The 27,977-nt window shown below is 34.3% G+C and overlaps 1 protein-coding gene across 3 annotated transcripts in view; it reads right to left on the bottom strand.

Annotated features, from left to right (window-relative positions):
* Chn1 (chimerin 1) overlaps positions 1 to 27,977 on the bottom strand; it is a 176,183-nt gene that overhangs the window by 69,840 nt on the left and 78,366 nt on the right. For 2 of the 3 annotated variants that reach the window (XM_046447530.2, XM_058580211.1), the window contains one exon: positions 7,943 to 8,231. In XM_046447530.2, coding sequence (XP_046303486.1) covers positions 7,943 to 8,231 — 289 coding nt within the window. Of the gene's footprint in view, positions 1 to 5,983; positions 6,008 to 7,942; positions 8,232 to 27,977 lie in introns of those variants that run through there. The other variant, XM_046447532.1, reaches the window with a different exon arrangement.

Below are 27,977 nucleotides of genomic sequence, written 5' to 3' on the forward strand. Positions count from 1 at the left end.
GCAATATTTTGATAGTGACCAACATGCCTTGTAGTGGTGGTTACATGAGTATAAGGATTTGTCAAAACTCATCAAACAGTACATGTAACTACCTACAATTTACTGTATGTAAATTATACCTCAATAAAGTTACTTTTAAGAAAAGTTTTTCTTGGAAACGTGAAGATATGGGCTCATTTGCAGTTTCCCCATCACAAGAAAAAAAAGAACTTTCTCAAGGGATATGGGACTATAGTTTTTTCCTCACTGTGAACCTGGGCAGCAGCTCAAAGTCATCATTCTCAGGTTAATAAGCAAACTATTCCCAGGATAGGGATCCCTTCCTGTTGAGTGGGTGAGTAGAAGGGAGGTGTAAATCTCTTAAGAAGGTGCTAAATAATCTGCAGCTTATTTAAAATGCTCTGCTTCTGGGGAAAGTTTTATAGTAGGTGACCTTTTACCAAACAGTTCTTGCAAATAACTACGAGCTACAAAAATTCAGAAGTTATCAAGAAAAATGTTTAAGTTGGACAAAGATGTAAAGTTTAATAACATAAGTTTGGTCATTAGCAAACCTTATAGCATTTAGTGAATTTCACTAAATGGTTTTAGAAGCTAAGGAATATACAGAACAGGTTGATTCATTCAAGTTACTGACAAACCATAATGTAGCCGTTCAGTTGTCCCTTGGTATCCTTGGGGGATTTGTTTCAGGATCCCCATGGATACTGAAAGCTGTGGATGCTCAAAGCCCCTTATATATAAGTGCTATATTTGCATAATTTTCACACACCTTCCAGTATACTCTATAGCATCTCTAGATTACTTATAATACCTAATATAATGTACATGCTGTGTAAAATAGCTGTTGTGCTGTATTGTTTAGAGAATAAAGATGAGGGAGAAAGGGTGTGCACAAATGCATTTAAAAAAATATTCTGCATGGCTGGATGAACTGAGGATGCAGACCCACAGACATGGAAGGCTGACTATATATACTTAAAAGGAGACACACAAAGAATGGCAACATCAGTAGCCATTACAGACATCTATAATTTCTTGTTGGCAGAATCAAATTATTGCAATATGTTTCAGTTTGAGCATTTCTGTCCAGTTCTAGTGATTTGAAGGAAGCCCCAAACAGCTAAGAACTAATTTATGAGGCCACATAAAAATAAGTTCTCATAACTCAACAAAAGGTTAGAAAGCAAGGCTCTGACCTTATAATCCCTGAGAGGTCCAAATACTAGTAGAAAAGAAAAATGATTCCAGAGGAAAAAAAATATGATAAAGCAAAAATTGTAAGATAAAATTACACTTTCCAAATTGTTGAGTATGATACTGATGTAAGGATTAGAGGGCTGGTTCTTTTCAGAATTGCCCACAGTTTGTGAACACCGCAAGGCCAGGTCAGAGCTTGACACTTTTATCTTGCTTTGTACCTTTAAATGGTATAACCCTCCTAAAGCCATCAGAGTTGATTCCTGTTTCAAAAAGTTAAATAGATGGAGATTTTGCCAGTAATGATTATTTCTCCACCAAAATGCAAAAGACTCTGAAACAGTAATTATGGAAGAATTTCTAATAGCTTCCTTCCTTTCCAACACTCAAGTCAGTAATTTAAGAGTTATTTTATTTGTTCAATTGGCCCAGATACAGGAATCTTTCCTAAACTGCAGCTGGCTTAGAAAAATATAATTTGGTCTTCTGTTGGCCTGGTTCTTTGGAGCTGAAGAACTGATGTGTTTATCTTCCATCTTCCTCTTTCCATCTGGTTTTCCCTAATGGCTTTCAATTACTAATCCTTTCTGTGGGTGATATGATGGAAGGACAGATGAGATTCACACAAATAATTTCCTGGGCCTCCCTGGAGTTTTCTTTAATCATTACAGCATGGAATTCTCTGGTGAGGTCTAGATGATCCCAACACACAAATGATAGCTGTGGGCTTGGGGAAGTGTCACTTGCCATCTTTGGACATATTCTAAGAGATGCATTTGCTACCACCTTCACAAACTATTTCATGTCACAAAGACAATTTTGGGGGACTTCAGATGCTTTATCTATGGAATGAGAAATGGCCTTCCACACCTCCCAGGGACATTTTAAAGATTCTGAATTCATAAAGTGAAAAATATATAGTATCAGGTCAAGCTGAATTACTATACTTTTCTATTAGGGCCTTGAATTTGGCTGAATTCATAAAATATACTCATGTGTTTAGTCATTTGACAACTATTTATATAAAACTCAAGATGCTGAGTCAGAAGTGAAACAATACTGAGGAATGAAAGCCTTGAAACAAGGGGTGGAATGCCAGAATTTCATATTGATTTCTGACTTATGACTCTGAAAAAAAGTTTTTTTGTGTTTTTTAATGTTTTTGTCTATAAATGTGTTTTCTGTGATCTGCTAGGCTATTATAGTAGCAAACTAAAGTTGAACTGAGTTCAAGTTAATACTGACTGAACTTATGTAACACCTTACAGCTGATATGCACTACCAGCATCCTGCTCAAGATGCCTAAGCATGAATACGTAGAAACAAAGAAATATTAAAATATAAGTTATTTGAGACAGGGCCTGTATCTTGTATATTTTTATTTCTTCCAGGGTCCAGACTGTTTCCTTGCAAACAGGAAACATATAATAAATGAAGAATTAAATGCAATTAATCTTGATAGATGATTTAGTTCTTAGAGACTAAACAAGAAATGGGGTTGATATTCCCAACTTGTTCTTAATTTGTTTAAATTCCAAGATAACTTCTGCATAGCAAGAAGAAACTGTTTATGTAGATGGCTCAAGAAAGACTGTTTAGAAAGTGAGGTGTGAATATACTAAAAGCAAAAGAAGGAGTGTACCACAGCCGGAGTCAAGAGAATAGGTACACCGAGAGGGGAATTTGAAAGACCTTAATGGGTTCAACATGGAGGGTAAATTCAATAAAAGTTCACTGACAGGGCATGGAAGCAGAAAGCTGTGATGTCTTATATTCAGAGAAAGCAGAGTTAAAATAATAGTTCATACTAAAATGCAAATCTCACACATTTTGGCCTTCAAAGCCATATTCTCGGGCAAAGATACATGTTTCCTAATTAAAAATAAACAGAAGTATCACCTTATATTAACCAAGAAACTCCACTTTCTTGAGGAAGCAATTAGGAGTCTTTTGACATTTTCTCGTGAACTTAAAGGGTTGTTCAAGCATGGAAAACGATGGGCTTCAAACAGCAACCTGAAAATGTTGTTTTCAGCACAGGCTTGGAACAGATAGTACTCAGACCTGTGAATGGGTGTCTGGCTGATGGGTGCTCTGATTCCAGAGAACAATAATACTTCATGTAGTGCTTTACATTTCCAAGGAAACCTACATTATATAATCTCATTAAAACTCATAACCACCAATGCAACAGCATCTGTATCCTCATATCAGGAACTGGGGCAAGCTGAGATTGGAAAAGGTCAAGGGCTTGCTTACTCAAGATCACATGATTAATACATATTGGCCATACAGACTTCTGTTTTTAAAACTGTGATTTCTTAAGGAGGATGCTTCTAGAGGATAAACCCACTATTAGAAAGAAGTTCTATGGAGAAGTTGTAATCTTCATCATAAATTACTAAATTGGCTTTTTAATGCAAGCCAGTGATTCTGGACACATCTGATAGTTCTTTATAGCCTGTTCATCCCTGAAACTGATCCTAACCTTGAACAAACATGGAGACTTGGACATGTAAATATGATGGAGAGAGAGGGAGGAAGCTGGATAAAGGCAGGGTTAAGAAAGAACAAGAGGAGGAGCTTGAGCACACTAAGGAACAACAACGAAAAAAGGGCCAAAGACTGTGGAGGCACAAAATCAAGAAGAGGGATATCAAGGTCTATATATGAGGTATCCCTCGAAAGTTCAGATGTTAGACAATGCAAAAATTTTCAGAGGTGAAATGATTGGGTTCCGAGAGTCTTAACCTAATCAGTGTATCGATAGGGATTAACAAGGTGCTGACTGTAGGCAGGTAGGATATAACTGAAGGGGGTGGTCACTGAGGGCATGCCTTTGGGGTTTATATTTTGTCCCTGATGAAGGGAGCTCTTTTTCTCTCTCTGCTTCTTGGTATGATGTTAAGAGCCACGTTCCTCCACCACATTCTTCTGCTGTGTGTTCTGCCTCACCTCTGGCACTGAGGAATGGAGCAGACCATCTATGGACTAAGACCTCTGAAACCATAAGCCCCCAAATAAATTCTTCCTCCTATAATTTTTCTTGTCAGGTATTTTAATCACAGCAATGAAAAAGCTGACAAATTGCTTTGTTGGCTTTTTAATGCAAGTCAGTGATACTAAGTCACTTAGCAGAGCAGACTGCTCATGCCCCTTTTGTTGTTCTGGGGGACAAAGACTCCTACCATTTTATAGAGGAACCCAAAGAATTCCGGTAGTTATGACAGTTTTTGATAGAACCCCAGTTATATTTCAACTTCTAATTTCAAAAGGCTTTCATACACACACACACACACACACACACACACACACGTGATTCCAACGCAGTCTTTAAAACATTCAATCTAGATTCATAGTCCTGGCTCATAGTATGGTTTCTTAACTGAAAATAATATAGTTCTTTGGCAGTTTATATTATTAACAGTTACATGAGAAATTTTCTACAGCATTAGTTTTGAGATTTAAAAATATATTATTAGTAAATATAAGGTTATCATAAGAACTAATGTATGCCATTGGTCCAGTATCTGCTGAAGTAGATATATTATATTCATTACTCGGAACAAGAAACTATCAAATCCAATTTCAAGATAAATAAAAATAAGTAACTAAGAAAGTTGGGCTCTTGGCCAGTCTAACTGCAAAATTAAGGCACTTTAGATGAGAAAAAAGTCTGGCTTCAATAACATGCTATCTAATTCAGGATTAAATGTATCATAATGTTTTAATAATTTTTTGTTTCCAATTATTATTTCAAGCTGAGAAGCAATGTATATAGTTAATGAGAAAAGAAGGCATATGAACACTAGGAAAGAAAAAAAAATTCCCTCATAGTAGTCCACCAATAGGGATAAGAAATTCATTTAGATTCACTTCCTATGGTGAGAAAATCTTTACAGTCATAATACTAGCCAACCAACCTTCTACAAAAGCTCAGATGCACAACTTACACTTAAGGACTCACAACAAACACACATACATACTTAGAATTCTTATCCTTCAATTTTGAAACAAAGAAAGATTTAAAAGAAATTAACTTATTAAGAGTCTCAAAATGGGTTTTATAATATTATTTTCCAAAAATATTCTTAATAATGATGGGTAATTCAAATAAGTTTGGGAGCACTCTTGAAGATTTATAATCATAATTGATCATTAGTGAAGGCCTCCAAAAAAGAAACAAGTTTTTTTAAAAACGTAAGTTCTCTCCAAGCTATTTGAGCACAAAGCCTGTTTTTCGATGAATATTTATTAAAGTTCTGTAGAATTAAATTTTTTTAGGAAATTCCTAATCTCGTGCCAAAAACCTGAAGTCCAGGCAGGATGACACCAAGGTCATGCAATTAGTTGGTGGATAAACTATAAAGAGATCTCAACACTCAAGACTCTACTAGGGTGTTCAAGTATTGTGCTGTCTCTTTCCTGTAATATTTACTGTCCTTAAGGATTTCAGACTGCAAAAACCCTATATTGGAGATCATCCAGTTCAAAACTTTCCCATTAAAGGGGGGAAACAGTCTTAGAAGTGATGTAGTTGGCCCAACAAGACACAAAAATCCACTCCTGTAGCAGAATTAGAATCCAGCTCTTAATTTCGACGCTAGAATCCTTTCCACAACAGCATTATCAACTCCTGTGAAGCTAAGATTTTTTTCCTCTGAGGCTAAGGAGTCTCAGATAAGAGAGGGTTTAGCTAGTAAGGACCCACTAAAATACTTATTAAACCATATTTGTGTCAATAGATATTTTAAACCAATTAAACATGATTGTCTTTACTTACAAATGTCATCCACTGTGACAGGGAATCAATGTTTCAAGCTGTTGAACAGGTCATCATCCCTGTCCTGTTGGATGACACCTGTAAATAAAATAAATCTATTTTTGAGTGAGTAGACCTTAAGCTAATTAGATTTAAGATGCATGCAGTTCAAAGGAAAGAATAATTTTTGAATAATTCTTATGTCCTACTGGAGAGATGTACTTCCCATTGCCAACTATTTCACTCTAGTTATGACTGGTCATGAGCACAAGAGAATCCAGGGAATATAACATGAATGTGGCAAGAACACAAAGGAATCTGGCTCCCAGGGCAAAAGGGGTCCTCTAGGCATTAACTGCCTCCATCTCTTACTTTGTGATATTATTCTACTCGACAGGTGGGGAAACCAAGGCCCTGTTAATGACTGGTCTAATATTAAGTAACTAAGTGTCTTTAGCTCAAGTCTGTAGGAGTTGAAAAGTATACACAATACATTAGCATAGGTTATTATTAGGCTGATTGGCTTTGAGAGACTTAAATATTTCATAAATGTTGACTTAGAAATATTCTAGCACATCTGCATAAAATATGTCAGTATTAAATATTGAAATATAAGCATCATTGAAAATGTTATGAGTGGAAAATCAAACAACAGTAAGAAAATGGAAATGTGACAGTGAAATTAAATATAGAATGCACTTAAAATTTTTAATTCTGGCTATTTTGAAACTTAATTAGTGGTTTATAACAAATATGAGTATATGAAAAACCATTTTTTAAACAAATTTTCTATAGTCCATAATTTAAAACATTGATTTCTATGTAGCCACAAAATACCAATCTAAGTAAGCTCTGACAAAAACTAAAATTTGGACGAGATAATGAACATTCTAAATTTCCATTCTGTACCTAAATAATCTAAAATAACTGCAATTGTTTTAGGACACTGCTTTGAAGTAATATGGCTGTTAGAGTAACATCATCACAAAACTCATGTTGAACACTTACTGTGGGCCATAAGTTTGAGTGCTACAAGTTATTTCATTCAAACCTCACAACTTGATTTCTATTGCAATTTTACAACTAAGATGATCAAAAGCATAGAGAAATTAAATTACTTGCACACAAATCTATTTGGTGACAGAATCCAAGCTCAAATTCTGCTGCTTTTCTTTAATGTAACAACTGAAGATTCTTGAAAATACAAAAAATATAACAGAAAAATTAACATAGTTCTAACTAGAATACATAAAATTCCCTCACCTAAATTCCACATAATATAAAACAGAAAAATTTTTTGATCTTTTTTGGGGGTCAGGATGTAGGAGAGGGTGGGGACAATTTTTAAAACAAATCTTAAATGCTAAAGAATCAAGTATGTTAACCTGAAATATATCATAAATGACAACTAGAAAACATCATAATTTTATAACTAAATTCTTTTATAATTAAAGTAAATCTTTCAGATTTAATTATTTTTTAAAAGAGACAAATCCTCCAAAATAGTATAATAATTATTAATAGACTGAATTAATTCATGTGTATTAAGAATAAATAAATTATCTTACTAAACAACAGAACTATTCATAAAGTGAATTAAGGAAAACAAAAAAGTAATTTTGATCCATAATGTAATCCCCTCAATTCTTCATACAATGGTAATTATCTTTTACTTGATGGTAAGTTATGCTTTGGACTCAAACCCCTCAACTTTTTTAATGGGGCCATTTTTCTAACATTTTTTAAACCGTAAAACTGACAAAATAGCAGATAATCAGAAGTTCAAAAGTATAACTGGCATATTCTAGCTGAACAAGAAATAGATTTATGCAAAGCTCAGCATCACAGAAACAAGACATTAAGAAAAATGATTTTACTTCTTAAAGCACTTGTGGAAAAATGAATCCTTCTGGCAATAATGGCTTTCTGAAAAGGACCCCCAAACAGAAAAAGATAAGGTGTGGTTTCATGGTAGCTTACCCTTTTCTCTGATACCCCATCCTGGCCTGCAGCATCTCTCTCATCATGTGTCTCTTTCAGGACTGCCATGTGTTTTTTGTATGCTGGCTCTCTGTTTAAGGTTGTGTATCCTATGTGCTCATAAATTGGGTTTATCGTCATCTTGGCAATGTATTCTGCTGCCTTGGTTTCAATATAGAGAGTAATCAAGCCATCAGTCACCAGATCGTGGATGGACTCAAAGCGTTTCTCCCCAACAAAGTGCTTGCCATCGTAGTAGAGCCTGAAGTTTCTGGTTTGACTTCCAAATCTGCCTCAATGAAATGGGAAAGATGTTTTTAAGAAAAGTAAGCAAGTGAATTCTTTCTGAAACAAAATAATCAAAAGAGAGAGAGAGAAAAAAAAAAAAAACCCAAACAAAAAACCCTATTGCTTTGTTTGTGTATGTCTCTTTGATTAAATAAGCTGTGGCCAATTTCCATGAATTACTTGGAATATGTAAAATTAAATTTTTGAATACAAAAATTAACTTGCAATAACTGGGGAAAACTAGCCAAAAGCATGCCAATTTTCCTAGAAGGAAAATTTATTTCTTATTTATCTTTTTAAGTCACTAAATTATGTCTATAGGAAAAACAAGAGAAAATACACCTCATACCCTACCAAAACAGATTCAATATTGGTTACTGCTGTAATACATGAAATTTCCATAGTGACATTTTTTTCTGCAGTAAAAAATTTAATGATCTTTAGACCCCAGCATTCACGTCTTTTAACAGGAAAATCCCACGTAGGGCAAAGTATGATGCCAATAATCATTTAAAGTAGAGCAGAACCTGAGTCACGCAGGGGAGGGAAGCACAGGAACACACTTTTGTTATTTCTGACCAAAGACTTGTTCTTCCTTTATACACATTCTTCCGTGTCTGCTGGTTACGCTGGGCAAGAAATGTTTGCAATATATAGGGCATGTAAGTCATATACTACCAGCCTACAGAAACTCTGTTTTCAGTTTTGAGTCATGCTTTGATGACATGCTTTAACAAATGGAGAAGAATGGTTTCTTTTGATGAAAATTTCAGTATTTTGTGTCCTGCAGCAAGCCTCAGAAGTGGATCCAAGCTGGCATGACTGGCATCAGCATCCTTGCAAGAAAGTACACTAACTTTAAAAAAAGCTGATGCCAAGTGGCACCAATGGCTGCCTGTGTCATGGTCTCCTGAAGATAAACATGAATGAGCTTAATTAAAAACTAAACAAATCGGAAAGGATTTGCCTAAACAAATTAGATTTTAATAATAATGTAATCTCGAGTCCAACATACTATTTATGCTGGACCTTTTAACATATAATTTATCCATTTTGGTTCTTCAAAAGCAATCATTTTGATTTGCATTCATGTGAATGATCCATATAATTATACTTTCTTGATCTCTACTTCACTTTCCTCAAATGTTAAAGACCCATTCCTCCCAAGTAAATATACATCATAATTTAAGTCTAAAAGCCTCAGAAGGTAAAATTCACATATGAAAATTAAACTTTAAGGTTTTTTAGCTTAACATACTACTTGCTGTCCATATACATTATCTGCTACTTATAAATAAACATAGAAAGCCACTTTAATATTTTTATAAGTTCTTAAAATTAACACACATAGTATGGTTTATCAAAGAGTGCTCAGACCACTTGACTCCTGCAAGGCCTTACCATTTTATGGTGGGCATTTCCACCAACAGTATGGACCTTAAAATACAGACTATTCAAACACTCGTGTCAGTCACTTATTAGAACTGTTTTCTGAAATCTGAGGTGTATGAGGAAAACAGCATGAAGAGAAAAGGACTGGACTGGCTTCAGAAGGAGTAAGGATGGATTGACTGAGAGTGGAAGTCTAAAGTTGCACTTCCTAGTGTTTTCCAAGAAGCTTATTCATAATCTAACCAAGGAGAGGATTTCTGGCTCTAATAGGGCGTTAGGTGAAAAGAGATTAAGTTTGTCCATTTTTCTTTCTCAGCTCAGTAACCTGAAGAACTACTCTTCATGACTTCCAATTTCTCCTCAGTCTGCACTTCAGCTCTAGCCTGCCAGTCCAATCACATTTTCAGTCTTAAGGGAGCTATCCAATTACTAAAATAACTCATAATTAAAATTTCATCTCAAAAGACAACCCCCCCCACACACAAATTTCCACTGGAATTTTTATTTTTATTTTATTTTATTTTTTTTAGTTATACATGGCCACAGTATCTTTATTTTGTTTATTTATTTATTTTTTATGTGGTGCTGAGGATCCACTCTAGTGCTTCACACATGGGAGGCAAGCGCTCTACCGCTGAGCCACACCCCAGCCACTTTGATTTTTTTAAAAAAAGAAATAGCATTATTTTTACCAAGGGAATTGCACATTCTCCTTGCCTACTCTGAACTGCACTTTTACTTAGGAAGTTACATAAAGAATAGCATGATGGCATAGGGCGTCAGAAACTGTACTACCTTGACTTGATTTGAAAAGCATGTAGTACTTTGTGGGATCATAAGTGGAGGGAGAGCAGACAGAAAATCTTTGAGAAGGGTGGGAAATGGATGTGTCTTCTACCTAAGAAAAGTCATAAAAGGGAGGATGCCAGATATAAGGGTAAAGAAAAAAAACTCCTTCCTTATGAATGTTTATTGCTGGCAGATGATAGAAATTTATTCAACAATTATTTAACAAAGCACCCAGATACTGTGTATAATATTAGGAAGTTCATTATAAAGTTCCTGTTCCTTGGTAACTCCAATCGGGAATAAACATAAAAACAGATCAACACAAAACCACAAAATGCTGAATTTTAAAAATGTTCACCTTTAGACTGATTTTTAAAAAATGACTATAAAAGTATGTATAATTGCTCCTTGGCCTTTTGGCTAAGATCAAGTGTAAAAGTGTACCATAGCCTTGCTCTTATAAGAAAATGTATGTTTCTGTAAAGAGATTAATGAAACCAAGTGAATCCCACATCTCTTCACATTATAAAAACCAAGATGCATTGCTTAATAAGATTGCAGAGTTATATCCAAGTGCAAAAGCATCCTTGCATCTTGAAACAGGGTTTGGCAAGGAACATACAAAGGTCAGTCCCTTGTATGTTTAACAGAAATCCTTAGACTGTAGTATCTGATAGATATGAATTTAAATCCTGGATCTGCCTTTTTCTAGTTGGGGAAATCATTCTGCAGATTCCTGTCTAAAAAATAACTCATCCTACCAATATGTGGTTGTGAGGATTGTATCAGAATACTCAAGTCAAAGCTACATATACGATAAGCTCAATGACTAGGAATTTCTCTTCTCTGTTTGCTTAGGCCCATACAGAGGAAAGGAGAATGAAGTAAAACAGAAAAGACAGCCAATAAGTATGGTTGGAAGATGGCTAAATCAACAATGCGCAATCCTGGGTGTACAGGAGCAACTCTGCCCTAGTTCATTTTACAATCAATGAAAAGAAGGAGAACTCTGAGTAAATTTTTTTTCTGGATGTCCCTGAATAAATTTATGCTACATGGTTAAACAGAGTGGGCCTACCACAGAGTACAATGCAAGGGAGGAAGCAAGTACAATTTTCCCATGTGCTCTGTGTTCTCTGAATCCAACAGAGAAAGGTAAATAAGCAGACTTGTATTGAAAATAGTATATATCATATGGATCTAGTGACAACTACTGACCTCTACACTGTGGAGTACAGATGTATAAAAATTCTTAAAGTAAATTATTTCCCCTCCATTTCTATAGAATTTTCTTTTCCTCTTTTCCCATATATTTATTATCTGCACCTGCCCTTAACCAATAGCTGTTCATTCCTTAGTGAATATGTTTGAAAAATATATAAGCTCAAGAGTTTAACAGGACATGGGGGCTGGGGCTTGGGCTCAGTGGTAGTGCATTTGCCTGGCATGTGTGAGGAACTGGGTTCAGTTCTCAGCACCACTTATAAATAAATAAAATAAAGATCTATCAACAACTTTAAAAAAAATGTTTTTTTTTTTTAAATAGAGTTTAACAGGACAAAGATTCATTTTCTCTAAAGTGGTACTGTAGTAACAAGAAAAGACAGAGATAATATGGCTTGAACTGCTATTGTTGTGCATAATTACCACTTCCTAGAAAGAGGATCTTTGACTCCAGTGATTCCAGGTTTTGGTTTTCATATTTTAAAAAGCTGTTTAAAGCTGTGCCCAGTTGCATTCAGGTGAATTTCAAAATGTGTAATTCTAACTTTAAAAAAATAAGCAAAAACCTTAATTCAGTCGTTTCTCATTTTTAGTAAATGAATCATATTCATAAAAGTTCAATCTGTGGCTAGGGAAGTAGTTCACTGGTAGAATGCTTGCCTAACATGCATGAGGACCTGAGTTCAATCCCCAGCATTAAAAAAAAATAGTAAGTTGAGAAGCACAAAACAATGGAAATGTATATAAAGAATAGACTTTGGAATGTTACTTCACTTTTTCCTAAAACTGAGAATTAGTTTTGATTTGAGGCCAAAGTTCTTTGGAAATATCTTTTCAAAGGAAATCTCCAAGCTAACAGACGTTTTTTGTTAACAAACAGAAAACAAAACATATAAGACATACTCATCTAAGCTAATAATAAGATGTTAGAAGTATTTCCAACAACCTACATATAAAAACCATTTATTGATAATATTTGTGTGCTGTTTCCCAGAGTTAAAGAAGCTGATCTAATAGTGAAATAAATATAAATATCTCAAATTCATATAATCATAAACATACCATTGGGAGACAGGTTAAAACAAACAAAAATATCATAAAGCATTCAATTAAATACTAAAAAATAATTTAGATGAATTATAATAGAGAGAGAGAGAACATAGTTATATATAACTTTAAAATACTTCCCACTTCAAACTTTGTTAGGATATGGCTTTTATCTATCTTGCTATATAATTTTGAATAGTAAAATGGGGCAAAAATATTAGAACATGTCAACTTATGATGATATTTCTTTGGCAGAAGGAATAATTTTCAGTGAAGAAGCAAACCCATTTGGCTAACTAAATTTCCAAAGGTGGAAACAGCTCTGGAAAGTGGAACTGGTATAGAAGGACAGTTGAAAGTCTGGTTAAGAAGCAGATATTTCCATGCCTCATGTGCGCCCTGTCCCAAATGTTACCCCTTCCCCCACTGTGGCAGAAGACTTAAGTTCTGTTCTCTGGACTGGATGAAACAGAGAGAATGCAAATTGAGAAACAGGAGTCAGAGTTGAAGAAAGAGGTATCATCCTGAAAACACTAAGTGATTGTATTGTTTTAAATACTGAAGATTGAGGCTTTTGTTTCTTTTCACTACTAGGTTCTCAGAAAGCTTCTACCTTTCCTGCCAAGAGAATGAAAGATTCTTCTCTGCCAAATCTGATTAACCCAACTGAAAAGACTTAAGAATAGAGACATCATCCTGGAATTGTTAGGCTTCTCCCAAAATCTTGGAACTAACAATCAGTTTTTAAAAGCCAAATACACCTAAATATGGGAAAAAATGCTGTGCTAAGGTCTCTTAAACACATAAAATTAACCATCACGGTATGTATACAATTTTTCTATATTACTGGCAATTTATGTGGTTTCCAGGTTTAGCCATTTATGAAGATCACTATCATACGAACAGATGTAGACATAAAAATAACAAATGGCAGCAGTGTTCTTATATTATCTAGAGGAATCACTCTGGGGAATGGATATATATATATATATATATATATATATATGAATGAACACTTTAGCAAATTCTGATTCCTTGAGAATCAATTGTTTGTTCTGCCCACCTTTAAAGTACCAGAGACACAGTACTTGGTACCTATTAGTCCTTAAGTAAGTATCTGTTGAAAAGAATTAGGGAATGGTTTCATTAATACTTTCCCCTAAGTTGGCCAACTATATATAATAATAAAATAATTTTTAAAAACACATTGGAGTGAGCCAGGTGCAGTGGCACACCACCTGTAATCCCAATGGCTCAGGAGGCTGAGGCAGGAGGATCACAAGTTCAAAGCCAGCCTCAGCAACTTATCAAGGCACTAAGCAACTCAGTGAGACCCTGTCTCTACATAAAATACAAGAAGGGCTGGGAGTGTGGCTCACTGGTTAAGTCCCCCAAGGTTCAATCTCCAGTACGCACCCCCCCAAAAAAACCACATGGGAGTTACAAAGAACTGTCAAAATACAACCAGATGATTATAGTCTTATGGGACATAATTTAAAAAGAAGTGATAATTACCATAATAAAGTTTATTATTCATATCTGTAATGCTCTTAGTGTAATGATCTGTATAACATGAAGCTGTTTTCCATATCAACACTAAAAGACAATTTTTCTAATGCACTGAACCAATTATAATAACTTCTGCTATGATTTTTTCATTTTAGTACTAAACCAGAGAAAGCATACTAAATATTGTATCCATCTACCACATAAATTTATATTTTTACTTACAGAAAAGTATTGTCCACATATTTTAACCTTTGAAAACCAGAGAAGGTCCAGGAAAAAATCAATATGTTTGTATTATTAAAAAATAGATTTGTCTTATTCAAGAGCTGGTGATTACTTCTACTAAAAGGTTATTAAAATCTTACTCAAAATCAGTGTGCAATTTCAGTATAAAAATTCACACTACAAGAAAAATATACAAAAGCATAGTTATACATGTATGAGTGCTTGTAGAGCTCTTTACATACACTAGTATAAATGTATGTACAAACACAAACCTATACACTCACATACACGTTTTTCATATCCCTGTTTAATTCCTTTATACAATGATACTTTTACTTAATCATAAATTATACATTCTAAGTATCACATAAGGAATAAATTTAATATTTTTCTTGATGACCCAACTATATCATGTGAATACAGTATAGTATGTGAATACAGTAATATCCCAGAAGCTATTGTAGTGTACTGAGTTGACCTTCTATGATGTAACATGTCCCTACATATTGAAAAATTAGTTCTCAGATCTAGTTTTATATTTTTAAAATCCTCTTTTAAAAATATAAAATGTGGTTTCCAGGTTTAGCCATTTATGAAGATCACTATCAAAATACAACTAGATGATTGTTTTTTGAAACAAAGTGTGTTCTTCCACTTTGCTACTTTTACCCACTGTAAAGTTGGGAGAAAAAGACTGAAGAAATTATTAATGTTTTATATAAAACTATGTTAAATAGACTCTAATGGGGATTATTGATGACTCCTTTGCAATAAACACATGGAGCTGGTGTGCTGATTAGTCACAGATAGTCATTTCCCATTTACTTCCAGCTTCAAGGACACATTTTGGAAACCTAACATTAACAACACTTTGATTTCCAAATAAATAAAGTTACTGCTGTTGATGATGTCGGGACACAAGCCCAAATTTGAACAAGTATATACCTTTAAATTTAGTATCCAGTGTTCATTTACAATCAGCAAAATACTACATTTTTCTCATAAAAATCCCTGGTACCCCCCTAAATCAATTTATTAATACATCTTTTATATATGATATACTGTGTATTCACCTAAAGTACACAATTCAATGAGTTTTTGACAGACACTACTGTCATGGTCAAGATTCAGAATATTTTAAACACTTACCCAAATTTTCCCTTGTCCTTTTGCAATTCACCCACCTGTCCCAAGTCCTTCAACCACTTACCTGTTTATTATCATTATAATTTTTATTTTATATAAATTGAATCATAGCATATATTATTTTGTGTTTGAATGCCCAAGTTTAATTAAATTTTAATTTAATTATTATTTATTTTTTAATCTAATTAAATTTTAATTTAATTTTTAAATGATGGATAGTGTTCTCAGCAGATTTTAAATATAGTCAGACCAAGATTTCTACATGTAGAGAAGCAATAAACCATATTTGTATTTGCTGCTCTGTTTCTGGGGCTGTTTTACCCAGCTTCTTGTCTCTAGTGAAGATATACCTTGAGCATTTCTAATATGTAAATCTGGAAACTGAAATGCTTCAATATCCAAATTTTTCTGAGTGCAGACATAATGCCATAAGTAGAAAATTCAATATGTGACCTACTATGACAGTTTACAGACAAAATTAATGGAGACTAAAAATATTATGTAAAATTACCTTTAGGCTATGTGTGCAGTAAATAGAAAAATAGATGAATTTTGTGTTTAGAGTTGAATCTCATCCACACAATATCTCATTATATATATGCAAATGTTCCAAAATTCCCCCCAAATCCAAAATCCAAAACACTTCTAATACTATGCATTTTAAATAAAGGATATGCATCTGTATTAGGTATAAGATATATTAACTTATTAGATGAACAAAGAACATCATCACAACTCTGGTTGCCCCTTGTTGCCTTTTAAAGGTGAATAAGCAAAAGGCTTACACAATAGTAATGTATTGGTATGTTAATTTTAATAATATTTTTTGAGTAATATATATTAGGTTCTGTGTGTACAATGACCTTTATAATCCTTCAGACAAATCTACCTGGTATTATTATTACATCCTCATTTTATAGATGAGGAAACAGTCTTAGGGAGACTTTTTTGGTGTTGTTTTTTTGCAGGGGGAGGCAGTTCTGCAGATTGATCCCAGGGCCTCATTTTGCTAAACAAGTACCTACTACTGAGCTACACCCCTACTCTCTGGGAGATTAAGTAACCTGTCAAAAGTTATAGAGAGAATGCAGGAGCCAAAATTTGCCTCCAGGACTGTCTAATGTTCTGACTAAATAAAGAAGTATCTACAGCTGTAGATGATGGGACACAAGCCTGACTCCCTGAGCATCTATATTGGTTTAAAAATCATAGGGCCAAAAAGATCATCAAATGCCACATAACTGAGCTATATATATTCTAGAGCAACACAGCCAAGTAATCATGAATATCTGTCCACTTCAAAAGGAACACTCACACATTGTTGGTAGAACCACAAATTGGTAAAACCACTATGGAAAGCAGTATGGAGATTCCTCAGAAAATTGGGAATGGAACTACCATTTGACCCAGCTATCCCACTCTTCCATGTTATACCCAAAGGACTTAAAATCAGCATATTATATTAATGCAGCCACATCAATGTTTATAGCATCTCAGTTCACAATAGCTAAACCATGGAACCAACCTAGGTGTCCTTTAATAGATGAATGGATAAAGAAAATGTGATATTATATATATATATATATATTTTTTTTTTTCAATGGAATATTACTCAGTTCTAAAGAATGAAATTCTGGCATTTGCCAGTAAAAGGATGCAGTTGGAGAATATCATGCTAAGCGATATAAGCCAATCCCAAAAAACTAAAGGCTGAATGTTTTCTCTAATATATGGATGCTAATTCACAAGAAGCAGGGCAGGGCACTAGAGAAGAATACAGTTACCTTAGATTAGTTAGAGAGAAGTGAAGGGCAGGGAGGGGAGTGGGTGTGGGGATAAGAAGGATGGTAGAACAAAACAGACATTACTACTTCATGTACATATGTGACTGCATGATCAATGTGATTCTACAACATGTACACTCAGAAAAATGAGAAATTATATTCCCTCTATGTGTATCAAAGTACATCATGTATAACTAATTAAAACAAAAAAAAATTAAAAAGATACTTAGATAAAAATGACTTTCTGTAGTTTTTTTTTTTTTTTTTTTAATTTTTTTTTATTGGTTGTTCAAAACATTATAAAGCTCTTCACATATCATATTTCATACATTAGATTCAAGTTGGTTATGAACTCCCAATTTTACCCCAAATACAGATTGCAGAATCACATCGGTTACACATCCACATTTTTACATAATGCCCTATTAGTAACTGTTGTATTCTGCTACCTTTCCTATCCTCTACCATCCCCCCTCCCTCCCCTCCCATCTTCTCTCTCTACCCCATCCACTGTAATTCATTTCTCTCCTTGTTTATTTTCCCATTCCCCTCACAACCTCTTATATGTAATTTTGTATAACAATGAGGGTCTCCCTCCATTACCATGCAATTTCCCTTTTCTCTCCCTTTCCATCCCACCTCATGTATCTGTTTAATGTTAATCTTTTCTTCCTGCTCTTCCTCCCTGCTCTGTTCTTAGTTGCTCTCCTTATATCAAAGAAGACATTTGGTATTTGTTTTTTAGGGATTGGCTAGCTTCACTAAGCATAATCTGCTCTAGTGCCATCCATTTCCCTGCAAATTCTATGATTTTGTCATTTTTTAGTGCTGCGTAATACTCCATGGTGTATAAATGCCACATTTTTTTTATCCATTCATCTATTGAAGGGCATCTGGGTTGGTTCCACAGTCTAGCAATTGTGAATTGTGCTGCTATGAACATCGATGTAGCAGTATCCCTGTAGTACGCTCTTTTAAGGTCTTCAGGGAAAAGTCCAAGAAGGGCAATAGCTGGGTCAAATGGTGGTTCCATTCCCAGCTTTCCCAGGAGTCTCCATACTGTTTTCCAGATTGGCCGCACCAGTTTGCAGTCCCACCAGCAATGTACAAGAGTACCCTTTTCCCCACATCCTCTCCAGCACTTGTTGTTGTTTGACTTCATAATGGCTGCCAATCTTACTGGAGTGAGATGGTATCTTAGGGTGGTTTTGATTTGCATTTCTCTGACTGCTAGAGATGGTGAGCATTTTTTCATGTACTTGTTGATTGATTGTATGTCCTCCTCTGAGAAGTGTCTGTTCAGGTCTTTGGCCCATTTGTTGATTGGGTTATTTGTTTTCTTATTGTTTAATTTTTTGAGTTCTTTGTATACTCTGGATATTAGGGCTCTATCTGAAGTGTGAGGAGTAAAAATTTGTTCCCATGATGTAGGCTCCCTATTTACCTCTTTTATTGTTTCTCTTGCTGAGAGAAAACTTTTCAGTTTAAGTAAGTCCCATTTGTTGATTTTTGTTATCAACTTTTGTGCTATGGGTGTCCTATTAAGGAATTTGGAGCCCGACCCTACAATATGTAGATCGGAGCCAACTTTTTCTTCTATCAGACGCAGAGTCTCTGATTTGATATCTAGCTCCTTGATCCACTTTGAGTTAACTTTTGTGCATGGCGAGAGGAGGGGATTCAGTTTCATTTTGTTGCATATGGATTTCCAGTTTTCCCAGCACCATTTGTTGAAGATGCTATCCTCCCTCCATTGCATGCTTTTAGCTCCTTTATCAAATATAAGATAGTTGTAGCTTTGTGGATTAGTCTCTGTGTCCTCTATTCTGTACCATTGGTCCACCCTCCTGTTTTGGTACCAGTACCATGCTGTTTTTGTTACTATTGCTCTGTAATATAGTTTTAAGTCTGGTATCGCTATACCGCCTGATTACGGAAATCAATAAATGTTATTCACCACATCAATAGACTTAAAAATAAGAACCATATGATCATCTCAATAGACGCAGAAAAAGCATTCGACAAAGTACAGCATCCCTTTATGTTCAAAACATTAGAAAAACTAGGGATAACAGGAACTTACCTCGACATTGTAAAAGCTATCTATGCTAAGCCTCAGGCTAGCATCATTCTCAATGGAGAAACATTGAAGGCATTCCCCCTAAAATCTGGAACAAGACAGGGATGCCCTCTATCACCACTTCTATTCAATATAGTTCTCGAAACACTGGCCAGAGCAATTAGACAGACGAAAGAAATTAAAGGCATAAAAATAGGAAAGGAAGAACTTAAATTATCACTATTTGCAGATGACATGATTCTATACCTAGAAGACCCAAAAGGGTCTACAAAAAAACTACTAGAACTAATAAATGAATTCAGCAAAGTGGCAGGATATAAAATCAACACGCATAAATCAAAGGCATTTCTGTATATCAGCGACAAAACTTCTGAAACGGAAATGAGGAAAAACACTCCATTCACAATATCCTCAAAAAAAATAAAATACTTGGGAATCAACCTAACAAGAGAGGTGAAAGATTTATACAATGAAAACTACAAAACCCTAAAAAGAGAAGTAGAAGAAGATCTTAGAAGATGGAAAAATATACCCTGTTCATGGATAGGCAGAACTAACATCATCAAAATGGCGATATTACCAAAAGTTCTCTATAGGTTTAATGCAATGCCAATCAAAATCCCAACGGCATTTCTTGTAGAAATGGATAAAGCAATCATGAAGTTCATATGGAAAAATAAAAGACCCAGAATAGCAAAAGCAATTCTAAGCAGGAACTGTAGTTTCTTATTTATGCAAAGAATGTCATCACTGGGAGTGTTCAAAATCTGACAATTTAAAATTCAATGCAATTCTACTGAATAAGCTCAGTAGATGCCAAACACTGTACAAGGCTCAAGGAAACCAAGATAATATACAAGATATATATACACACACACACACACATATTACACCATGCATATAAAAATAAGTAGGTATATTTAAATATATAAATATATAAATATACAAATACTGCACTTAATTCTGATGCAGATTTTAAAAGACAAAAGCATAAGAAATAAAACTATATTAACGGATAAATAAAACGTAAAGATGTAATCTGTGGGGCTGGAGTTGTAGCTCAGTTAGTAGAGCATTTGCCTAGCATGTGTGAGGCACTGGGTTCGATCCTCAGCACCACATAAAAATAAATTATAAAATAAAGGTATTTTGTCTGTCTACAACTAAAAAAGAATTTTAAAAAATGTAATATATATATATTCTCACTGGTTTTGGATGGAGTGTTTTGTATATGTCTGTTGGGCTTATTTAGTCTGTAGTGTTATTTAAATTCTTTCCTTACTGATCTCCTATATAGTTGTTCTCTCATCTTTGGAAGTAAGATATTGAAATATGCATATGGAATATTCTCCAGAACCAATCACATGCTATGTCACAAAACAAATCTTGAGAAATTTAAGAAGAATGAAATCATATCAAGTATCTTTTCTAAACAGAATGGAATGAAACCAGTTCTCAACAGCAGAGGGAAAACAGGAAAATTCAAAAATATGGAAATTAAGTAACACACTTCTAAACAACCAATGAGTGAAAGTAGAAACCACAAGGAAAACTAGAAAATATCTTAAGAAAAATGAAAACATTTAAACACACTTAAGGGACACAGCAAGAGCAGTACTAAGAGGGAAGTTTATAGTGGTAAATGCTTACATTAAAAAAGAAGAAAAATCTCAAATCAATAAACTAATTTTATACCTTACTAGAAAGAAAGAACTAAAACTCAAAATTAGCAGAAGGAAGATAATGATAAAGATTATAGCAGAAATAAACAAAATAGAAAGTAGAACAAGAAAGAAATCGACAAAACTGAGTTTGTTTTTTCAAAAGACCAACAAAACTGATAAGTCCTTAGCTATGTTAATTAAGAAAAAAGCAATCTCAAATGACTAAAATCAGAAATAAAAGAAGAGACATAACAACTGATGCCACAAAAATAAAAAGATTATATGGAACTACTATGAAAAGTTACATGCCAACAAGTTGTATAACTTCAAAGAAATGAATAAATTCCTATAAATATACAACCTATAGAGAATGAATTAAAAAGAAAGAGAAAACTGTAACTCAAGTCAGGAGATGAACTCAGTAATCAACAATTTTCCAACAAAGAGAAGCCCAGGACCAGAGAATTCTTTTAACGAAAGAAGAATTAATATCAATCCTTCTTAAACTTTTCCAAAAACTTTAAGAGGTTTTATGGTTTAAAAGTTTAAGTGACCCCCTCCAACATTCATGTCGAAACTTAATCTCCAGAGCAACAACATTAAGAGACGGAGCCTTTAGGAGGCAATTATCTGAAATGTCCCTCAAAGTCTCATATGCACAAAGGGGGGGCTTTTAGATAACGGTTGGATTATGAAGGCTCAGAGCTTCATAATTAATCTATCAAGCAGATTAATATTAATAAACTTGAAGGCTTGGGGATGTGGCTCAAGTGGTGGCGTGCTCACCTAGCATGTGTGAGGCACTTGGTTCAATTCTCAGCACCACATAAAAACAAAATAAAGATATTGTGTCCACCTAAAACTAAAAAATAAATATTAAAAAATATTAATAAACTTGAAAGCTAAATTAAAAACTGGGAAGTGGACACAAATAAATGAGAAGACATCTATGTTCATAGACTAGAACACTTAATATTGCTAAAATGTCCATACAAAGCAATCTATACATTCAACGTAACCTCTATTAAACACCAACATCACTTTTGCAAATATAGAAAAATATCCTAAAATCCATGTGGAATCTCAAAAGACCCTTATTAGGCAAAACTATCTTAAAAGAATACAAAAGCTAGAAGGCTCAAATTTCCTCACTTAAAAATATACTGTGAAGCCACAATAATCAAAAATATAAGGTATTGGTATAAAGAATGACATATAGACCAATAGACAAGAAAGCCCAAAGTTAAACCCACATGTATTATGGTCAAATGCTCTTCACAAGAGGGCCAACACTACACAATAGGGACAGGATAATCTCTTCAACTGACAGTGTTGGGAAAACTGGATGTCCACATGCAAAATAAACTTATATATACCATTTACAAAAATCAACTCAAAATGCAGCAAAGACCTAAACAACAACACCTGAAATTATAAAACTCCTAGAAGAAAAGCTTTATGACACTGGAATGAACAAAGATTTCTTGGATATGACACCAAAAATACAAGTAACAAAAGACAAATAGTACTACACTGAACTTAAAAACTTCTGTGCAGCAAAAGAAATAATCAAGAGTGGGCTGGGGTTGTGGCTTAGTGGTAGAGCACTCGGCCCTGGGTTCAATCTTCAGCACCATATAAAAATAGATAAAATAAAAGTATATGCAAAAAAAAGAAATAATCAAGAGTGAAAAAGAAATGTAGAGAATGGTAGAAAATTGCAAACCATTTTTTCAGATAAGGAGTTAATATACAGAAAATATAAAGAACCTCTATAACTCAAAGACAAAAAATAATCTGATTAAAAGAAATAAATATTTTTCCAAAGATTTAAATGAATAGCCAGGAAACATATAAAAAGATGTTCAACATCATTAATACCAGGGAAACACAAATAAAAATCACAATGAGATAACACTTCACACCCAGTAGGATGGACATTACCAAAAACAAAACAAAACAATAACCCAGAAAATAATAAATGTTGGTAAGGATGTGAAGACAATAGAACCTTTGCACACTATTGGCAGGGTTTTAAAATGGTATACCCACTATGGAAAACAATTTGGAGATTCCTCCAAAAATTAAAAACAAAATTACTACATGACCCTACAATGACTTCCTCATATGTATTCCAAAAGTTTGCAAAAGAGAAAACTACAAGTCTACAAGTCTGTGTGTCTGTCTCTGTCTCTGTCTCTGTCTCTGTCTCTCTCTCTCTCTCTCTCTCTCTCTCTCTCTCTCTCTCCCCCCTCTCTTTTTTCTAGATTTTCATCTGTATTCTGCCCTTCTTTCTAATCATAAGTCCATATTTGGTTTCATTTTATTTTCAAGGCATAACATTATCGGCTTGCCACCCCTTCTTACCCTTTGTTAATTTTTTATAAAACTAAATTAAGTCAGTGGGTTTTTTTTAAAAAAATTTTTAGTTGTAGACAGACACATACCTTTATTTTATTTATTTGTTTTTATGTGGTGCTGAGGATTGAACCCAGTGCCTCACACATGCAAGGCAAATGCTCTACCAACTGAGCTACAGCCCCAAGTCAGTGTTTTAAGAAGCATATGGTGACATCTGGCTGGGGCAGAGAGGGTAGGTATATGAATTTAATATATACTTTTCAATAAAAGCATTTTAGTAACCAATAAATACATTTGGGTGGAATTTATGATAGGTAAGTCTAATCATAATTCAATGGTCACATGTTTTTGCACAATTTTGAGAAAGACATGCATTTATTCCTATATAGAAGCCCACATTCTGTAGATATCACATCATCCTTTCCATTTGTAAAGTAAATGAGTAAATACAGATAATTGCATTAATTATTTATGTAACCTTCAGTGGTCATTGGTGTTGCTCCTTCTAGCTTATGTTTCCAATACCACTGTACTTAATTATATTTCTCAATTAATCTTCAAAATTTGAATTTGTTGGTAAAATGTCAGAATCAACTACTTAAATGTTAATGTGTATCACCAACTGTGTATATATTATATATCTATCATCTAATGGGATATTTATATTTTTGTCTTAGCAATATTCAAATCATATGTATATTTTATTGAAATGACTTATAAATAAATGTAAAAAGTGGAGTAAGGAGGGAAACAGATAATGTTTTTTCCTTCTATTGATATATTCTGACAAATTCTAAAACTGGTATGTTTTGAAATCTGTGTGTTCTGGCAAACTCTGAATAAAAAAGGTTAGATAATCATTTGGAACCTGGTGCTCTTTTCTACTCAAAATGGATGTTCTAGTTTCTGATATCCACTGAATTTAAGGAATGAAAAGATGATACTTACTAAAATAAGCAATATCTTAATCACTGGTTACACTTATTGAATTTATTATTTGGTACTTTATAATTTAAGGAAAAAATGCATTTTTCACTCTTCTGTGGTGGGCAGGGCAAAGCCTCCCTTTGAATAGCTATCAGAGTAAATGATGTCAGTACTTGCCTTAAGATCATGATGGAATTATCTTCAGAGATAAATCTCTATTTGGTTGTATTTTATATGTATATAAACATTTCTAAGACATATTACTTCCATTGGAAGGATAAAAATAAATTCCAAATTTAGCTGCATGGAGTAAAATAATTCCCCTTTTCTATACTTCACATAAGCAATATAAAATTTCATCAACCCATCTAATTATACTAGTTGAGCTACATTAACTATGGTGTGTACTTTTAGTTTGGAAACAAACTCATAATAGAAAACAAAAATAAGTATAATGGAACTGAGGGCTGGCTAAACAAGAGAGTTCCCACAACCTAGAGAGGAAAGGTTCTTTTTACCTGATTCATAATCCATTCTCTTCTGGGACTATCAATATAAAGAAGTGTGGAGTGAAAAAAGGCAGGGAGGGTACCAGCTGTTAGTCTTTCGAAAATGACCTGCTCCTAAATAATGAAAAACCAGACAGAAATTCCCCTTTTCCTTCTATAGCAGAGACTGCTACCAGTCCTTACCACCCATTCTGTTCTTCTTCCTTGATTGTCAGGTGTGAATATGGCTCCCTAGACTGAAACTTCCATTTCTCAGAGTCCCTTGCCTTGCTGGTAGGAGTTCAAAAGAGAATAAGTGAGAAGGGTGTGGATCTTCAACCCTTTGAATGTGCATATAAAGTCTGGTGCTCTGCAGGTACCATGAGATAAACTAGGAAACCACATGCAGGAAAGCAACAAAACAGAACAAGTCTGGGTCTCTCACCTTGTGGAAAGCCACACCAATAGGGAAGTAACCCCCACCCCCTTTGTTTTTTTTGGTATGGGGAGGCACGTGGGGATCTAACCCAGGGCCTCACTCATGCTAGGCAAATGTATATCAATGAGCTATATCTCCAGGTCTCATTTCTTGAACACAGGAAAAAATAAATAAATCTATTTTTTGCAAGGAACTGTTTCAGCTCTTATCTGACTTCTTGCAGTCAAACCTAATGCCACTTTTGTTCCATTAATGCAAAGACAGTATACTTCTGTTACTCTGAGATTTTCTTCGGTGAGATCAAGTCTGAGCACAAAAATTTTTAAAAGGTGATGCTATGACAACATTCTACCCAAAAGTTGCCACCAGTTAATCTTGTCTAAGTGTATTACAATAATACGAAACATATGACCTAATAAAAATGTGTAAATAGTAATTCCCTAAAATATTGCCCTTATCTGATATTACTACCCAATATTCTTTATTTGCATATTATAATGATATAGGAAAAATCAAGAACACACACACACACACACACACACACACACATATATATATATATATATTTTTCCACTGGGGAAGGGTTTGCTTAGAAAATTCCCAGAAAATCTCTGGGGAATCATGCTGCTTTACAACTTCTTGGGCTACCAGTGGGACAGGCTCCTTTGCTTCCTAGACCTCCCTACCTTGCCCCTTCCTCATTTTCTTTTAAATGTGCATTTAAGCTACTAAGATTTTTTTTTTTTTTTAAGTGAAAAAGTACTACAGGAGATCTGGTAGCAGAAAGTTTTGGTTACTGAAAAGGCAAGGCACACAGGAGAAAATAACACGATGTAATGAGTCACGGTGTAAATAAGCTTTTAAAAATCACTGATTAAAAATAATAATTATACTTGAAAAACAAAAGTCAAGTGAAAATAAAAACATTAAAATCCTATATTAACATCCTTGGTTCCTTTGTCCATGAGCCAGTATATATGTCAACTTCAGAATGGGTAAAGAGGTCAAAGATTTACCAAATATAGTAGCAGTAACACAGGCAGGTATCTACACCAGAGGCCAAAAAGCCATGGCCTGAAGCCCATATCTAGGCCACTGTCTACTTTTGTATGACTGACAAGCTAAAAATGGATTTTTAAATTTTTAAATAGTTATATTCTAAGAAGCTATGTAAGTATCCACATAACGAAATATTCTCAATTGGCCTGCAAAACCTAAAATATTTACTAGTGGATCTGTTACCAAAAAGTGTGCTAAGCCCTGTTCTACATGACTAAACATGTCTGTCTGTATGAGGCAGGGTTTTTCTATGTTGCCCAGCTAGTCTCAAAACCTGGGGCTCAAGTAATCCTCCTGCCTCTGCCTTATGAGTAGCTGGGGCTACAGAGACACACAACCTCACCTCGCTGGTCACATCTTTTTGATGAGGATTAAGGACAGGAAAAACAAATGTAACTTCAGTTTAAGGAGTTTGTCAAGTGACACAGTACACCTGGTAAGCAGTAAAATGTTAAGAATAATTCCCAATAATTGGAAAAGAAAGTACTACCTAGAATTTGAATGACTGGTTAGTTACTAGTAAATAAATCCACTTAGACACAGTATAAGTAGTATTCTGGAGATGTTAGTGTCAATCTATAGTCAAAAGAAGTTAGGGTAATGCTTACTATATATATGAAGTTGAACAAATGTATCAGTTTTCATTTTTATATGTGTTTTATTTTGTTTTCTTGCAAGACTTTTCATAGCCTATAAAATTATTTTTCAGGACAGAGATACAAAATGTAACATTACCCAGCTTTATTTTAACTTATTTCTGTGACATCTAAAATATCTTGAAGAAAGTAAAACATAATATACAGTTGGGAAAATATTTAACTCATATGATATCAGAAAAAAATTAGTAGAGAATTAAAAAGTTAAATGTATAAAATATACCATAAACTGGGTGTGGTGGTGTACGCCTGTAACCCCAGCTATATTGGAGGCTGAGGCAGAAGATTTCAAGTTTGATCTGGGCATCTTAGTGAGACCCTGTTTCAAAATTAAAAAAAAAAAAATTTAAAAAGGGCTGGGGATATATCTCAGTGGTAGAGGTCCACTGAGTTCAATCCCTAGCTCTATATAACAAAAACACTACTGCAAAATCCAGAATATCAAATCTTTTGTGGGGATGGTAGTTTCTAGGCTAAAGCTAAAGAAGAACAGAATAAATCATCTGCAAAAAGATTCACTGAAAACATAACCATGGAAAATTAAAACATTTTTAGGACTAGGGGAATTACTTAGTGGTAGAGGGCTTGCCTAGCATATGAGAAGCCCTGGGTTCTATCCCTTGCTAGCAAAACAGAAAAAAAAAAAAAAAAAAAAAAGCCACAAACCAACAAAAATCAAGGAAACATTAACAGTAAATATTATAAATGGTCACACAGATAATATACACAAAATTCATAGGGCAACAGACATGAACAGGTTACAGGGAGAAAAATGTAACAAGTAGTTTTCTTGTATGTGTTCACTACTGATCCCCTTTAGCTGTTTTTTCCTACTGAAACCAAAGAGAAATTCAAACTTGGGTCATGTCAGAACCCAGCTCTTAGAATAAAGAGCAAATATCTTACCAAGGACCCTAGGAAGCAAATGGTATAGCCTCTTTCCCTCTCTCTCCAGCT

This window comes from Marmota monax, unplaced genomic scaffold (genome assembly GCF_021218885.2).
Source record: "Marmota monax isolate L192 unplaced genomic scaffold, Marmota_monax_Labrador192_F-V1.1 WCK01_AAM20220418_F8-fsc00007, whole genome shotgun sequence".
Classification (NCBI taxonomy): Eukaryota; Metazoa; Chordata; class Mammalia; order Rodentia; family Sciuridae; genus Marmota; species Marmota monax.